At 42.7% G+C, this 18,152-nt stretch overlaps 1 protein-coding gene across 1 annotated transcript in view; it reads right to left on the bottom strand.

Annotated features, from left to right (window-relative positions):
• The window catches only part of LOC115177066 (sodium/hydrogen exchanger 1-like), a 37,903-nt gene extending 21,802 nt beyond the window's left edge, over positions 1–16,101 (bottom strand). The window contains exon 1 of the mRNA XM_029737548.1: positions 14,969–16,101. Coding sequence (XP_029593408.1) covers positions 14,969–15,293 — 325 coding nt within the window. The 5' untranslated portion in view covers positions 15,294–16,101. The remainder of the gene's footprint in view (positions 1–14,968) is intronic.
• Between the last annotated feature and the right edge of the window lie 2,051 nt (positions 16,102–18,152).

An 18,152-nucleotide genomic window follows, 5' to 3' on the forward strand; every position in this document is an offset into this window, starting at 1 on the left:
TGTTTCAGCATGCTGCCACTGACTCAGTGAAAATAAACACCATTTGTGTGTATAAAACACATTCAAAAGTCTACATAGCCTAGGGGTCCTTTTGATAGGGGATCCCACAGTGGATGAACATAAATAAACACTATCATACACCGAATGTAGCAAATAGTGTTTAGATGAGCAACATAAGTCTCCAGTTTATACAGATTTTGTTTTTTTTGTAATTTCAGAATCAACACTGTCAATAGTTAACAATACTAATTTATGTAAGCAGAACTCAAACTCAAGTTACTTGGCCCCTTAAGAGCTAAACTCTTAGGACTAATATTTAATCCCAGTGCTCATGGCAAAGGTTATTAGTAGTAGATGCATAGCAGGGTTGGAGTCAATTCCAATTAAATTCAGAAAGTACACCAAATTCCTATACCAATTTTTCCTCAATGAAAAGCAAAATTGGAATTTCAGTGTTCTTCCTGATTTGAAATGGAATTGACCCCAACTCTGATACATAGCCTGCAAAACATAGTTGTGTACCTTCTATTTCCTCTGAGAAGTGACTCTGATCCGGAGGAAAATTAGGTTCCCGGACTCCCAACAATCCATAAATAACCTGGCAGCAGCAACAGGTCAAATTCCAGAGATTCAGCAGGGAACCGGATACTAAGTTTGTATGTGTGTCAGTGACTATGCATGTGTTTGGAAAGGTCTGAGCTGTCAGCACTAGGTCTGCCGCATCTCCGCAATGCATTTTCTGATGTCTAAGGTTGTCACTCCATGTTATGACATTTCTCAATGTGTTGTTCATTTCAGTCTCGTGTCAGTCAAAAGACTTCCCTTTCAGTCAGTCAACTTCGGTAGAACATACCATGGGGAGTCACACTCTCGCGATTTCAGTTTAAGGCTCTAGAATCACGGCTGACAAGGCCAAATGAAATCTGCGCCTCACGGGAAGCCCCACCTTCCACAGGTGATAAGCGTGAGGCTCGGATTCATTCCTTGAATTATTCCGCTCTTCACCTCAGTTTGAACAGGAACGATTCACGCTACTAAAACAAACAATTAGAAAACAAGACTGTCTTACGTTGTGCCAACTAAACTGTCCGTTAGTGGCAGAGCGTGCTCACCCCCTGGACGTTGTGTGCTGAAGTTGGTATGGTTTCCTAATCAGGAGTTAGTTATTCCTCTAATTGCTTGGCCTGGCTATAGCAACAAGTTAGATGGCTAACCCGACCGAAATGACAAAGGCTGACAAGCCGGATTCGTGTTTACGACCATACCCCAATGAATTAAACCCCTAGCCTATTGACGCACCGGTGCATGAATCCACACAGAACAAAATAAACGTAAAATGCAACAACTTCAAAAGGTTTTTCTGAGTTACAGTTAATATAAGGAAATCAGTCAATTGAAATTCATTAGACCCTAATCTATTGATGTCTCATGACTGGGAATACAGATATGCCTCTGCTGGTCACCTATACCTTTTAAAAAAAAAGTAGGGGCGTGGGTCAAAACAACCAGTCAGTATCTGGTGTGACCACCATTTGCCTTACGCAGTGCGACATCTTCTTCGCATAGAGCTGATCAGGCTGTTGATTGTGGCCTGTGGAATGTTGTCCCACTCCTCTTCAATGGTTGTGTGAAGTTGCTGGATATTAGCGGGAACTGGAGCACGCTGTCGTACATGTCGATCCAGAGCATCCAAACATGCTCAATAGGTGACATGTTTGGTAAGTATACAGGCCATGGAACTGGGACATTTTCACCTTCCAGGGATTGTGTACAGATCCTTGCAACATGGGGCAATACATTATCATGCTGAAACATGAGGTGATGGCAGAGGATGAATGGCACGACAATGGGCCTCAGGATGTCGTCATTGTAACTGTGCATTCAAATTGTCATCGATAAAACGCAATTGTGTTTGTTGTCCTGTCATTAGCTTATGCCTATCCATACCATAACTCCACCGCCAGCATGGGGCACTGTTCAAAAAGTTGACATCAGCAAACTGCTCACCCTTACGACACCATACACGCTGTCTACCATCTGCCCGGTACAGTTGAAAACAGGATTCACCCGTGAAGAGCCCATTTCTTCAGAGCAACAGCGGCCATCGAAGGTTAGCATTTGCCAACTGAAGACGGTTACAACGCTGAACTGCAGTCAGGTCAAGACCCTGGTAAGGATGACAAGCACACAGATGAGCTTCCCTTTGACGGTTTCTGACAATTTGGGCAGAAATTCTTTGGTTGTGCAAACGCAGTTTCATCAGCTGTCTCAGACGATCCCGCAGGCGAATTAACCGGATGTGAAGGTCCTGGGTTGGCATGGTTACATGTGGTCTGTGGTTACGAGGCCGGGTGGACGTACAGCCAAATCTCTAAAAGGAAGTTGGAGGTGGCTTATGGTAGAGAAATGAACATTCATTATCTGGCAACAACTCAGGTGGATATTCCTGCAGACAGCATGCCAAGTGCACGCTTCCTCAAAACACTAAACATTGCTGTGATGACAGTGCTTCTACATTTTGTTACGGCAAACGGGGTACTACATCAGCCATTGCCGTAACCCATAAGGGGGCCGGGTTTCATGCAGGCTATTCAGTCTAACAGAAGCACAACATGTGTTAGAAGCTTGTCCCATGTTTAGTGGCCCTCTGGTACTCTGCGTTCTATGATGTTCATGGGGTATATCACTCTGTCCACAAGGGGGCACCTCTCCCCATGGGTGGCTCATTACTGGGATTCATTACTGATTCCTTCCTGTAGTTCACTAGTCCCTATGACGTGTCTGGTGATACAGGTTATGGGCTCTGTAGGCGATTGGTAGCGTAGTCGAGGGAACAAGCAAGGTTGGACACGACCATGCTATTATCCAACACACAGTTTGTGGTTCATATGAATCCCGAAATGAGCGGTCTTTCTCCAGCTCAGCGCTTTTCATTCCTGAGAATTAGATTCAATTACGAATCACTCGTCTTACCACAAAAGGAGTCTGTTTTTCAGAGCTGTCTGTCCCATTCCCAGCTAGGTTATAAGGTGCTTTGTCGCCAGTAACCATGACTGGTCGGTAGGGTAACCTCCATGATAAAACATTTTCCCTGGGTCTATTTTTTTTTTATTGCATGCGGCCAGCCCTGGGTGACAGCCGGTTACCAGAACGCATCTTACTGCCTAAACCAAGTGAGGCTTGTTGTGACAATAGTACCCCCAGGTGGCACTGCCAATCTGTGTACGTCACTGATCGCCGGAGTCCTTGTACCCAGAGTGGGCCGGTCTTTAGGCAAACCTTGACATAACACAGTTTTTCTTCAACTCCAAGTGTTTACGGGTGTCCCTCACGGGAGTTCGATGAAAAGTGTCCCTTCCCCACATTCAGACACACGGTTATCAAGACTGGTGGAAATGGAAGAAGAACCAAATCTCTCAAAGTCTCCAACGTGGCGTCCCGCCCCTTTCATATGTTACTTCACGGAAGGCTTGACGTCTGCTTCGACCAATGGTGCGCATGCGTAGTGTCGCCTTGGATCATGCAAACAGTGACATCAGAGCACAAGCTACAGTTTGTTGTGCATCCCCCCCATGCTTCTGCAGCATCATCACGTCGACTGTTCCCGAGACCTCAGCTCAGGTTGAGGGAGGAAATATCCTCCAGTCTCCAGAAGCAGGCAAGACCCAGGACGGCTAGTACAGACAGAATTTTATAGTTCCGGAAAGGGATGGGACTTTGCGTCCCATTCTAGACCTACGTGCCCTCAGCAAGCACCTCAGTCTACAAACTCCGAATGCTCACGAGCCGCCGGCTAATACAGCCGATTGGCTGGTGGCAAGCAGCATTACACACATCCATGCTACTGTCCCATATTCAGTCTCTAGGCTTCATAAGAAAACAGAAAAAGAGCTGTCTGACACCATCTTAATGCATTCCGTTTCTGGGACTTGAGCAAGACTTACTTGCGTATTGCGTTTTTCTATCCACCATGGAGGGTGTCCGGGTTCCGGCTCTGCTCAGACAAATTTTGGATGGGTCACAGTGCGTTTCGCTAGTACTTATGCCTATTGGGGATGATGGCTTCTGTGATGGAAGTCGTTCCCTTGGGCTATTGTTGATGCGGCCCTTCCATCGCTGAGTGCTAGCAGCCTAAGCCGGTCACTTCTGGTGTCCGTCAGGCCTACGGCCCATGACCTAATGGTGGGACCCTCTGCTATTGTCAGGGGGCTCCCATGGGTTGAGTTGTATCCCGCAAGGTGATCACGACAGATCCCCCGAGCGTGAAAAACCCGGAAGCGTTGCAGTTCTTGACACACTCGAACCAGCGCGCATGGCACCTACTACCATACACCATTCAAAGGCAATTAAATCTTGTCTTGACCATTCACCCTCAATGGCAAACACAATCCAAGTCTCAAGGCTTAAAAATCCTCACCTTCATCTACACACTGATTGAAGTGGACAGGTCACATCAATAAGGGATCATAGCTTTCACCTGGATTCACCTGGTCAGTCTATGTAATGTAAAGAGTGTATATTATACAGGTTAGGGCTGGACGATATGGGCAAAAAAAATAATCTAAATTGCGATTTTTTTTTTTTATTGTAATTTGATTTGCGATATGGGTCAAACACTTGTAATTATAGAAATAGAATGACTTATATTAATTAAGAAGAAAAGTGAAGAGCAGCATCATTCTTTTTTGGAACAATCCTGTTGACTGCATTTGACAGAACAGAACAGCATACAAACATATAGTGAATATAACAGGGAGGAGGAGGAACTGCATTGCTTGGGTGACAGTAGCCTCAAGAGGACGGAGAAAGAGATGAACACACTAAACTATAAAAACGGATGTTTCAAAATCTTGCATGCAATATGCATCACTTGCAATATGGATATTGCACAAGTCAATATTGTGATTTTGATGTGAATTCGATGAATTGTGCGGCCCTAAAACAAGTATATACACATTACTATAAAAATGAGCAGGTTTCTGTTTCCAGGCTATTACAACCTGTTGCAATGACTTAGTAAAGCATCTACACTACCGTTCAAAAGTGTGGGGTCACTTAGAAATGTCCTTGTTTTTGAAAGAAAAGCTAATTTTTTGGCAATTAAAATAACATCAAATTGATCAGAAATACAGTGTAGACATTGTTAATGTTGTAAATGACTATTGTAGCTGGAAACGGCTGATTTTTAATGGAATATCTACATAGCCGTACAGAGGCCCATTATCAGCAACCATCACTCCTGTGTTCCAATGGCACATTGTGTTAGCTAATCCAAGTTTATCATTTTAAAAGGCTAATTGATCATTAGAAAACCCTTTTGCAATTATGTCTGCACAGTTGAAAATTGTTGTGCTGATTAAAGCATTAAACTAGTTCAGTATCTGGAGTATCAGCATTTGTGGGTTCGATTACAGGCTCAAAATGACCAGAAACAAATAACTTTCTTCCGAAACTCGTCAGTCTATTCTTATTCTGAGAAATTAAGGCTATTCCATGCGAGAAATTGCCAAGAACCGGAAGATCTTGTACAACGCTGTGTACTACTCTCTTCACAGAACAGCGCAAACTAACTCTAACCACAATAGAAAGAGGAGTGGGAGGCCCCACTCCATGATCAATTAGCCTTTTAAAATGATAAACTTGGATTAGCTAACACAATGTGCCATTGGAACACAGGAGTGAGTGATGGTTGCTGATAATAGGCCTCTGTACACCTATGTAAATATTCCATGAAATAAATAAAAAATATATTTTTTAAAATCAGCCGTTTCCAGCTACAATAGTTATTTACAACGTCTACACTGTATTTCTGTTCAATTTGATGTTATTTTCATTTTCAAAAACAAGGACATTGCTAAGTGACCCCAAACTTTTGAACGTTGTGTATCTCAAGGATAAACTCCAGTCTTCAGAGCAATTTCATTACAGATCGTTTTGAGTAAATAAGACGAGGCCTGCAGGAAAAAGGGCAGACCGGTCATATTTGGATGGACTGAAGTGATTACGACTGCAACCGCTAACAGCCAGAGACCAAACCGTCAATTCAGGACTGGAATGCTAAATTACCCCAGTTTGTGTGAAGACTGGCACTCCAGGAAGTGAATGACTCATTGCCCCTGGACAAGGAGCTCTTTCACCTCCAATGGTCTGTGTTAGGCCTCCTAGCTAGGTCACACCCAAAGGCTTAAGACAATTCAAACAATAGAGGACAGGTAGCAAGCAACGCTGAAAGAAATGTAGTTATAAAAAGGCCCTTTCACTTGGCTCCTGTCCGTCGGGACATACTGTATTACACTATATGGTTGAGCTCCTTTCAGAAAATTATAATTTATTTCGCATTTCCGCCAACGGTTAGGACTAAACTTTGGAGGCACTGTTGATGTGCTTGAAGCTCCTAACCAACTTGCAGACAGCTGACGCATTCTCTAGCACAGTGGTGTCAAATGAACAGCCCTCTGTGGTTTGAGTAAATAAAACAAAAATACTCTTCTTTTTTTCTTTTCTTTTTTTCTTACAAATCACAGAAATGAAAGCTAGACAGTCAGGGAGCACCGAAAATTCCAAAAATGACAGAGGACGATTTTTCAGTGCGGCCCCCTGGAACTCGTTGAAGACCGAATGCGGCCCCCAGGGCAAAATGAGTTTGACACCCCTGCTATAGCGGAATACTCCAATCATGGCCTCCAGTATTCACACTCTTCAGTGGCAAGTACATATCACAGCTGGAGATAAGGTGGTACATGGGGAAACATTGGGATCAAGTATCCCACCGCTGACACCGATAACACAGGCTCGCCATATGGATGGATGTTATGGATAAGCGCACTTCAGTGAGAAGCATGGTACTGATAAACCTTATTTCCTTTCTGGTGCTTATCATATTTCCTCTGTATCATTACTGTGCCTCAAACTGACACCATGTTGGGATAAAAAAAATGTTTCAACAGGCCATGGCTGCTAATACAGAGTTTTTGCCCCTGCCCCTCTGGAAATATTTCTCAAAGCTACGGATCTGGTCTTCCCTGTAGCTCAGTTGGTAGAGCATGGTGTTTGCAACGCCAGCATGGTGCGTGCAACGCCAGGGTTGTGGGTTCGATTCCCATGGGGGGGCCAGTACAACAACAAAAAATGTATGAAATGTATGCATCCACTACTGTAAGTCGCTCTGGATAAGAGCGTCTGCTAAATGACTAAAATGTAAAATGTAAATGGAATCTGGATCACGTTCTGCTCAGGTGTTATTTTACGCACATGTATTTTCCTACGTAGCTGCTACTCACACTCCACCTCCCTTCATGTTTCTCTCTTTACTCAGCCTTTTTTTAACCATTTGATGTAGCCCGTCTCTGCCTCATATTTCTGAACTGAAATACAAAATCTGCGGCGATGTGATATGCTGCCGAGATAGCTGCATGCAACTACCCACTTGAGTTTGAGACAGACTAAACTAAAGCGCAGGCTATCCAACACTATTCACTGCAATAATTGTAGGTCTGTATCTCCAAGACGATGATGAACCCTATTCAATTAGGATATTACTTTATATGGACAATCAACCTATTTGAATACCCTGGTAACACAGTCAAAAAACTTGACTAGCCTATGTCGATGGGATGAAAAAAAGCAAATGAGCCATAAAAGCAAATAATGGGAAAACATTGAAAGTCGTAACACTTTGGCAGGAAAGGGGAGTGTTGTTTTAGTTAATGATATTAGGCCTACTTGTTATCTCTCCCAGACTTTCACAGTCATTAAAATATTAGGTCTGAAGGCCACTGACAAATAAGGCAACGGTTGCATCTTCTGATTTCACTGTCACATTACTCAGCTGTGTGCTAAAGACCACCTAATGCGCAAGCTTTTACTCTTCGTACACTGGAGTCGTGTCCTGTAATTAAGTTTTAAATACTCATGCTAGAAGCAGTGCTTAGATAAACGGATTATGTAGGACAGATTTCTCATTACATCCTACTCATTTGTAAGGCATATATCTCCTTATGTTTAAGCAGAAAACCAACCATGAGCAAACTGAGATAAAATTACAAACCTGAGATTTGAGCCCACTAGAGCCATTTATCCTACTATACTTTAAGGCCACTCCCTGTTCCTGACAACTCAAGGTGATTGTAACAAGGTGACTGGGTTTGATGTTGTAAAATTATTAGGCCTCATCTAATTATGGTTTCCATAGGCAGGCCACGATTCCAGTAGTAATAAATTATATTGTTTTGTGAAGTACAATATTTCCATTGTGCACTGATACAGTATGCGGCGCAGTACACCCACTGACAGTTGTGCCGTCCGCCTCTCAGGTTGTTTACTGTAGATAACGGCCTCTTAAACCTTCTGAAAGAGTGCCTTGATCTTTTAGTGAACCATTTGTGGTAGAAACAAAATCTAAAAACAGGAGACTCACAGGACTCCAAATATAAACTCTTGAAAAGAAACAAACAGCGCTCGACTTACAGGGCTGCCCGCTGACCAGGGGAGGTTTTGGAGCAACAACATTGTAATTGAGCCACAATACTAACCTAAATGACAAGATGAAAAGAAGGAAGCCTGAACAGAATAAAAATATTCCAAAACATGCATCCTGTTTGCAATAAGGCACTAAAGTAAAACTACAAAAAATGTGGCAAAGAAATGCACTTTATCTCCTGAATACAAAGCATTATGTTTAGGCAAATCCAAGACAACACATCACTGAGTATCTACTGTTCATATTTTCAAGTATGGTGGTGGCTGCATCATGTTATACAAAGCTTGTCATCGGCAAGAACTAGGTCATTTTTTAAAATAAAAATAAAACGAGTTAAGCACTGGCAAAATTCTAGAGGAAAATCTGGTTCAGTTCAGTCTGTGTTCCACCAGACACTGGGAAACAAATTCACCTTTCAGCAGGACAATAACCAAAAACACAAGGCCAAATCTACACTGGAGTTGCTTACCAAGAAAACATTGAATGTTCCTGAGTGGCCTAGTTACATATTTTTTATTTCCCCTTTATTTAACCAGGTAGGCTAGTTGAGAATAAGTTCTCATTTACAACTGCGACCTGGCCAAGATAAAGCACAGCAGTTTGACACATACAGCAACAGAGTTACACATGGAATAAACAAACATACAGTCGCGGACAAAAGTTGAGAATGACACAATATTAATTCACAAAGTCTGCTGCCTCAGTTTTTATGATGGCAATTTGCATATACTCCAGAATGTTATGAAGAGTGATCAGATGAATTGCAATTAATTGCCAAGTCCCTCTTTGCCATGCAAATGAACTGAATCTCCCAAAAACATTTCCACTGCATTTCAGCCCTGCCACAAAAGGACCCGCTGACATCATGTCAGTGATTCTCTCGTTAACACAGGTGTGAGTGTTGACGAGGACAAGGCTGGAGATCACTCTGTCATGCTGATTGAGTTCGAATAACATACTGGAAGCTTCAACCATTGTTCTTCCTCTGTCAATCATGGTTACCTGCAAGGAAACACGTGCCATCATCATTGCTTTTCACAAAAAGGGCTTCACAGGCAAGGATACTGCTGCCAGTAAGATTGCACCTAAATCAACCATTTATTGGATCATCAAGAACTTGAAGGAGAGCGGTTCAATTGTTGTGAAGAAGGCTTCAGGGCGCCCAAGAAAGTCCAGCAAGCGCCAGGACCGTCTCCTAAAAGTTGATTCAGCTGCGGGATCGGGGCACCACCAGTACAGAGCTTGCTCAGGAATGGCAGCAGGCAGGTGTGAGCGCATCTGCACGCACAGTGAGGCGAAGACTTTTGGAGGATGGCCTGGTGTCAAGAAGGGCAGCAAAGAAGCCACTTCTCTCCAGGAAAAACATCAGGGACAAACTGATATTCTGCAAAAGGTACAGGGATTGGACTGCTGAGGACTAGGGTAAAGTCATTTTCTCTGATGAATCCCCTTTCTGATTATTTGGGGCATCCGGAAAAAAGATTGTCTGGAGAAGACATGGTGAGCGCTACCATCAGTCCTGTGTCATGCCAACAGTAAAGCATCCTGAGACCATTCAAGTGTGGGGTTGCTTCTCAGCCAAGGGAGTGGGCTCACTCACAATTTTGCCTAAGAACACAGCATGAACAAAGAATGGTGCAAACACATCCTCCGAGAGCAACTTCTCCCAACCATCCAGGAACAGTTTGGTGACAAACAATGCCTTTTCCAGCATGATGGAGCACCTTGCCATAAGGCAAAAGTGATAACTGAATGGCTCGGGGAACAAAACATCAATATTTTGGGTCCATGGCCAGGAATCTCCCCAGACCTTAATCCCATTGAGAACTTGTGGTCAATCCTCAAGAGGCGGGTGGACAAACAAAAACCCACAAATTCTGACAAACTCCAAGCATTGATTATGCAAGAATGGGCTGCCATCAGTCAGGATGTGGCCCAGAAGTTAATTGACAGCATGCCAGGGCGGATTGCAGAGGTCTTGAAAAAGAAGGGTCAACACTGCAAATATTGACTCTTTGCATCAACTTCATGTAATTGTCAATAAAAGCCTTTGACACTTATGAAATGCTTGTAATTATACTTCAGTATTCCAAGGTAACATCTGACAAAAATATATAAAGACACTGAGGCAGCAGACTTTGTGAAAATTAATATTTGTGTCATTCTCAAAACTTTTGGCCACGACTGTACAGTCAATAATACAGTAGAAAAAGAATTAATAAAATAGGCCTGGTGGCGAAGTAATTACAATATAGCAATTAAACACTGGAATGGTAGATGTGCAGAAGAGGAATGTGCAAGTAGAGATACTGGGGTGCAAAGGAGCAAGATAAATAAATAAATACAGTATGGGGATGAGGTAGTTGGATGGGCTATGTACAGGTGCAGTGATCTGTGAGCTGCTCTGACAGCTGGTGCTTAAAGCTAGTGAGGGAGATATGAGACTCCAGCTTCAGTGATTTTTGCAGTTCGTTCCAGTCATTGGCAGCAGAGAACTGGAAGGAAAGGCGGCTAAAGGAGGAATTGGCTTTGGGGGTGACCAGTGAGATATACCTATTGGAGCGCGTGCTACAGGTGGGTGCTGCTATGGTGACCAGTGAGCTGAGATAAGGCGGGGATTTACCTAGCAGAGACTGGTAGATGACCTGGAGCCAGTGGGTTTGGCGATGAGTATGAAGTGAGGGCCAGCCAACGAGAGCGTACAGGTCGCAGTGGTGGGTTGTATATGCGGTGTTGGTGACAAAACGGATGACACTGTGATAGACTGCATCCAATTTGTTGAGTAGAGTATTGGAGGCTATTTTATAAATGACATCGCCGAAGTCGAGGATTGGTAGGATGGTCAGTTTTACGAGGGTATGTTTGGCAGCATGAGTGAAGGATGCTTTGTTGCGAAATAGGAAGCCGATTCTAGATTCAATTTTGGATTGGAGATGCTTAATGTGAGTCTGGGAGGAGAGTTTAGAGTCTAGCCAGACACCTAGGTATTTGTACTCAGTTGACTTCAAAATCAGCTTGAAAATCCATAGCAAGACTTGAAAATGGCTGTTTAGCAATGATCAACAACCAACTAGACAGAGCTTGAAGAATTTTTTAAAGAATAAATGTGCAAATATTGTACAATCCAGGTGTGCAAAGCTCTTTCTTAGAGACTTACCCAGAAAGACCCAAAGCTGTAATCGCTGGCAAAGGTGATTCTAACGTGTATTGACTCAGGGGTGTGAATACTTATGTAAAGCAGATATATTTCTGTATTTCATTTTCAATAAAATTAGCAGATTTCAAAGAACATGTTTTCACTTTGCCATTATGGGGTATTGTGCGTAGACAAGGGGTATAAATATTTTCTGAAGGCACAGATTAGCTAGATAGATTTTTTGAAAGACCTTGAAAGTGGTCGCCTGACGTAGTTGAAGCATTGTTGTGGACTTACAACATCCAATAATATCCTTGGGAAACTCGCCCTCTATGTACGTGGCCTCAATGTGAGCTTAGTATGGCCTGTGTATCAATAATGAATAGAGCCTGAAACATTCCTCTGCTACTCTTGCTGCAGTTGTTCCTCTGACAGTTGGTGCTGAGCCACAGGAGAAGCTGAATAATGAATAATAGGACAATACAAAAATAGAAAACAACCCTGCGCCATGACTTGCATGAGATGGGGAAAGGAGAGATATTTTGGGGCGTTTATCAATGGAACATTTGACTAGGGCCTATTATTTTTCAAAATTAATTGTCTAATCAACAACGGTGTCTTTGGTTTTATTTATTGCAGTACAATTGTCTATGCAAATGTATTTACACAGTAGCATCAGCATGTCATTGTGTGATGTGAATGGATACATTAAGTCAAAAGGTGCATTGAAGGGCCAACTATGCAATCTTGTGCATTGTGAGTGAGTGTTGTAAGAGTGAGCAAAGTGGAAAAGAGCACAGCACAGACTCTCTCCATCTATTTTTCTTCCATTTCCATTCAAGCTCCTCTGTTCCAGGTGGCAGTCGGTTCACCCCAGACAAATATTGGCCACAGTAAAGACCAACGGCCCACAATGTGGGTGAGTAGGACTTGGGCTCTCAGGAGAACAGAACAGGGCACTGCCACATTCCATTTTAGTTTGAATTGCCATGTTTGCATTACAAATGGGAGGTGTGACAAACTTGAGTCGCCAGGCATATATCAGAGGTAACTGTACCTGCCTGGTCACCAGTTGCCTAAAAACACTGTAGGTGTAGATCTAACAGAGCTGCAAAGCAATGTAGGCCTACCAATGTAATCTAGTCTTCAGCCTAACTCTTCAGATATAGGCCTAATCATATCAACACTACTGTATGTAAAATGTTAACAACCTACATTCCTGGCTTTGATTAGCCTATCCTCTATTAGTGTTGTATACTACTACCACCATGACCCTTCGGAGAAGCAGGGTTCTACCTAGCGTATCAATCGTCTAGTAGTTGAACTGAACGCCAAACTACATGTGCTTTGATGCATTACACATTAAAATGTTGTTAATAGCTTGTTAACACACATTCCCTCTGTTAATGGTTAGACAGCGTTTACGAGAGACCGAGATCTAGGTCAAGTCCAATACATGTCTTCCAATGTACAGTAGAGACTGCTGAGGTAAAAGCATAGGCTAGTCCTGAATGTGGGCCACAACGCATGTGAACAATGTTTGTATTGAGGACTTGAATGTTAAGTGTAGCTAGGTCAATACATTGTTATCAGTCAATATGGTCTGTACTCTTTAGACCTAAATCAGTGTTGGCACACTTGCTACAACATTTAATAATCAGAGGATCTCTCCCTTACCACACTCTCTGCTACAACAATCAAATGTATCCCAAGGTTATATTGACATATAGGAAGAGCTATTGCTTAGGGGAATAAGGGATATTGATTTTAAGTCTAGTATTGGAGAAAATGACCAGAGCAAGCAAAGCCAGTCTGACAGGGCAGCAAAATAACATTAAAAATAGGTAATGGATGCAGCTTTAAGCTTAAAAAAAAGAATGAGAACTCCGAGCAGAACACAGGCAGGATGCTGGGGCTGAGCAGCGCAGCTGTCAAACCAGATTATAAACACAGGGGTTTCAGCATAATCAGAAGCTGAAGGTCACTGCTGTTCCTGTTTGTTTCGCTCACGCTCACTCAATCTTTCACATCTGCCCCTCTCCTCCTTTCCTTGCTCTCCTACATACTCCCTTTTACCTATTTCCTGCTGTCTTTCTTTCTCCCACTTCCATCCTCCCTCTTTCCTCTCCATATTCTTTCTCCCTCTCGACCTTCACCTCGTCTCATCCTCACTCCCTCCAAACCACTGCACCCACCCTGCCGTGCGCTCTCCCCATCTTCCCCCAGGACATGGGCCTCCCCCTGAGTAAGTGAGACAGTCCCTCTCTGGCCTGGCCACGGGCTGACACACACCCAGGCTCATTATTATGTTGCGGAGAAATAGCAGGCTGCTGGCTCTTAGCAAATGGCAGTAGGGGACGCAGCAGGGAACACTGCAGGGGCATGAGGAGAGCACACTGCACACAGGAAGAGGAGAAGAAGAGAGAGGGAGGGAGTGGTAAACGAGGGTGTGAGAGAGAGGAGAGAGAAGAAAAGAGAAGGGTCATGATAAGAATGAGGGAGCGGAGATGGGACGAGCACTGCAAGAAGAGCAATAAACAAGTAAAGGAGGTGAGAAGTAGCAGTGGGAGATGAAATGATTGCAGTAAAGAGAAAGACAGGGAGCGGCGAGGGGCCCACAACCAGTGACAAGGAAAAGGGAAGAGAACATCCTGTGCCAACAAAACAGCTTTTAATAGGAACCGTGTGGTCAAAGATGTCCCCTTGATGAGACCTTGCAGCGATTTCAGTCTATGCCCAAAAGTGCAACCAAAACAATGTGCTTAGTCATGCATCACATCATTGTGTCAAGGAGCACTGATTGCACCTTCCACTTCAAAACATTACCTAAGTGTATGCTCATCATTCCCAGGAAGATCACTTACTATGCAGAATACAGGAAAACAAGTCCAACCAATACAAGAGTCACCTAAGCCTGTCACAATGAGTGTCCCCTAGCTTGTTGAGTCAGTTTATCTGTGACATCTTTATACAGAGTACAAGGTAATGTCACATTATGGACTACCACGCCATAATCACCTATTGACTTTACACTGCCCAGTCAATGTGTAGTACTTTCCCATCTCACATGGCATAATCCCTGCTAGGGAACAAACCGTGTTTTCTTAGAACTTTAACATTTGATTGGGGTTCAAAGGGTATGAAATCTGAGTATCAGGAAAAACATCATTCCTCTTGATAATGCTGAATTGAAATTGCAATCAATGGCATTCTTCGAACACCTAGATTGCCTGCTCACCTCAGTGAAATGGTAAGAGAAACATGGGTGCTTTACTTTTTCTCTGTATAGGCTATGAGAATAAAACTCAAGCTGAACCTCAAACCAAATAAACCAGACTAACAGTGCAACTCACCTAATTTCATTAAAGAGGCCAGCAGCACCCATAAAGAGATCTCGAAAGGCACCTGTATGTGATGGTAATCTAGAGACAGGACAGGGAAGGCCTTTTTTGAGTAGGTGTAGTTAGTATGGTCGTGGCTGCCTGCTATCCCTCTGTGGTCGTCGAGGTGGTTGTGTCCTCCTCCAGTGTTGTCCTGTGCGCTGATGTCCGGTGAGCTGGCAGCTCCAAGCGTCAGTACAGTGCCCTCCAGAAATATCATTATCACCAGAAGTAGGAGTCCCCGCTCCAGAAAACTTTTGGAGCCAGTGAGTGAGTGGAAAGCTACGCGAACAGACATGTTGAAATTCGTTTTTATAACTTAAAGAATTTAGGGGGGAAAAAGTGAGCTGGAAATCGTGTAAAGTGTGCGTGTAATGAACACACTTTCCTCACTAGCAACTGGTTTTCCAAAGGACCCACAAAATATCCATGTTCGACAATTGGCTGGCTAGCTAGGCAACTTTAGTTAGCTATTTGAGATGGATGCAGCAGTTCCAGGTACTGTAGCAAGCTGGCTAACACCATTCGTGAAAGCAGGAAACGTTGAAGGTACACGAGCTAGCTATCCTACCGGACATGGAGAGCTCAAGAAACGGCTACAGTGTTATGTTAGTTAGCTAGTTACATATCCTCTCCTAAATAGCACATTTTTTAATTGAAAACTTGGTCCGAATTGTTGTTTTAGATACTGAGAACGTAGGTTAACCTCTTCCGTGAAAGATGTCATTGCTCACCGCCGACCGGTAAAAAGATGCTGCTCATACAATTCCTTTTCCACAAGAAGATAAATATCCTCAATAATGTCAGCGGTTACAGCTGATCGAAGTCCAATATTGACCTTGAATTAAACGTTTTTAGAACTGTCACGCTGCATTTGTGGGGGATCCGAGATATATGAACTCCATGCCATGCACCGGGTGTATGCGCCGTACCCTGTCCCGACAGAACAAGACCTTCTTTGAACTCAGTCAGTGTGAGGATGTGTGGCTCCAACAATGACTTCTGATGTTATCACTGCGCCAATGTGCTACTGTAACGTGACGTTAAGCGAGATAAATACAACCTTCAAAGCGCACACCCTTTCGCGGAGTGAGCCCTTTTTTTAATTTCTACAACAGTGACATCTATTGGAGAGGAGGTGCGCGAGAGGACGTGGGAAATGTATCTTAAATGTTCATATATGGAAAAACCATACATTTATTTGTTCCTTTTTGCTAAGTTCCTGTTCAATAGTCTGTCTAGGCCCAGTGGGTAGTCGCACGCTTCACATTCTGTCTCAGGAGACTTGAGGGCGTGCACTGCTATGTCTGGTCTACCTGGATTGCAGGGCAGAACGAAGCTACAGTATGGCTAGCCTAGTATCTGTCATCTGTTGGAATTGATTGCACCATAAACTCCATGTCCATAAGTCTTCGTTGTAGGCTAATTCAAAATGTACCTGTGGGGTGAGAATATATTGTTGTAAATGCATTGATTGAAAAGATATCCAACTGGAATCTTCTCTTTAAAATGATCTTCAATTCAATGTCAAAATTGTGTTATGGAAATGGGTGTGTTTTTGTCAGTCCAGCCAAAAACATTTCACCATCCCTTCAATGTCAAATGGGTGTTATGGAAACCATGGGTTTGTTTTTGTCAGTCCAGCAAAAAACATTTCACCATCCATTCAATGTCAAATGGGTGTTAGGGAAACGTGTGTGTTTTTTTGCGAGTACAGCCAAAACATTTTGTCATCAATTTCGTAATTACAATTTCGTAATGCCTTGGGTGGTGACAACATGTCACGAATAGCATACTGTACACAACCTATTGTTGCTTGTTTACTTTGACCTTTAGGCAAGTCTGTTGTTGTGTTTAGTGTCTCCCAGTAACGCGTTAACCCCCACAGCTTGCCAAATACATTAGTACCATACCACTGAAGGTGTCTGGCTTGTAATTACTGTGGTGGGAAATGGTATGGTCATTGAGAGCTGTTTGCTTCTAAAAAAATAAAATGCTCATAACAATTAGTGCAATAACATATATGAGAATGAGTAGATTGGCTGCTGCTGCTGATTATCATATTGGGTGTCATAATATATTTAAAGGAGGTGAAGGTTGTTGAAAAAGTGCTCTTTATATGAAGCATTTGGAAGCACACAATGACCATTCATGCAATGTTAACAGTCTTATTAATTTACAGTATTGTATATTGTACTGTAAAAGTTGTAATTAATCAAAGGGGATTAGGTAGTTTAGCCTCTGTCTGACCTGCCAGCACCTGTATGCAATTTACCACAGAGATAATAGCTACATGAATAAGTTATGATGAATACCAATCAAATGCCTGTGTTGCTGCACTTCATGCCCCTGGGGCTTGGGCACACACGTTGGCATGGGGAACCAAGTGTCCCTGTATGCACCCTTGCACTCATGGGGAACCAAGTGTCCCTGCATGCACCCTTGCACTCGGTTCCTGCAATACCATAAAAGATTGAAGTGCAGCACGATAGTAAGACACACACACATACACACACAGAGGTTTGCTGTGCCTATTTTTAAATACTTCTTCAAGTGATTTTGCATAGTAGATTTTTCTAATTTGCTTGAGATAAAGCGTATGATAAAAGTCAGGCAATACACACATTTTAAGGCCAGGACAAAGTTAATTGAAAATGATTTCCCCATCCAAAATCTATTTGTCTGGAAATGAACAGTTGTATAAATGGCCCAGCTTACTTTAATGGGTTGTTCCATTCGATTTCAATCACTGTTCAACTACACCCCTTTTGATTTGAACAAAACGTTCTATACATTTTTTCCAAAGGTAGAAGTGTTCAGAAAGTATCTTTTTGGACCTGAATGCCAAAACATTTAGGAGATAGAGGTCCTCAAAATTGACCCATTTTGCATACCCCATCCTACTGTGAGACATCCATGTCTTCATCTCTGGAAAAGATAAACAATTGAGTTTGTTATTATATTTCAAAGTTTATGAACAGAGATGTCAAACTATTTTATCATTTCCGGAAGAATGTTTTAAAATATATTTTCTATTTGATTGTTTATCATTTGCGTTTTTAGATATTTTACATTAAATGATAGTCCTGTTTGTAAGCTTGATATTAAACTCAACCATTTATATTTTCCAGTGATGAAGACATATATGTCTCATGGT

The sequence above is a fragment of the Salmo trutta genome, chromosome 3, assembly GCF_901001165.1.
Source record: "Salmo trutta chromosome 3, fSalTru1.1, whole genome shotgun sequence".
NCBI lineage: Eukaryota > Metazoa > Chordata > Actinopteri > Salmoniformes > Salmonidae > Salmo > Salmo trutta.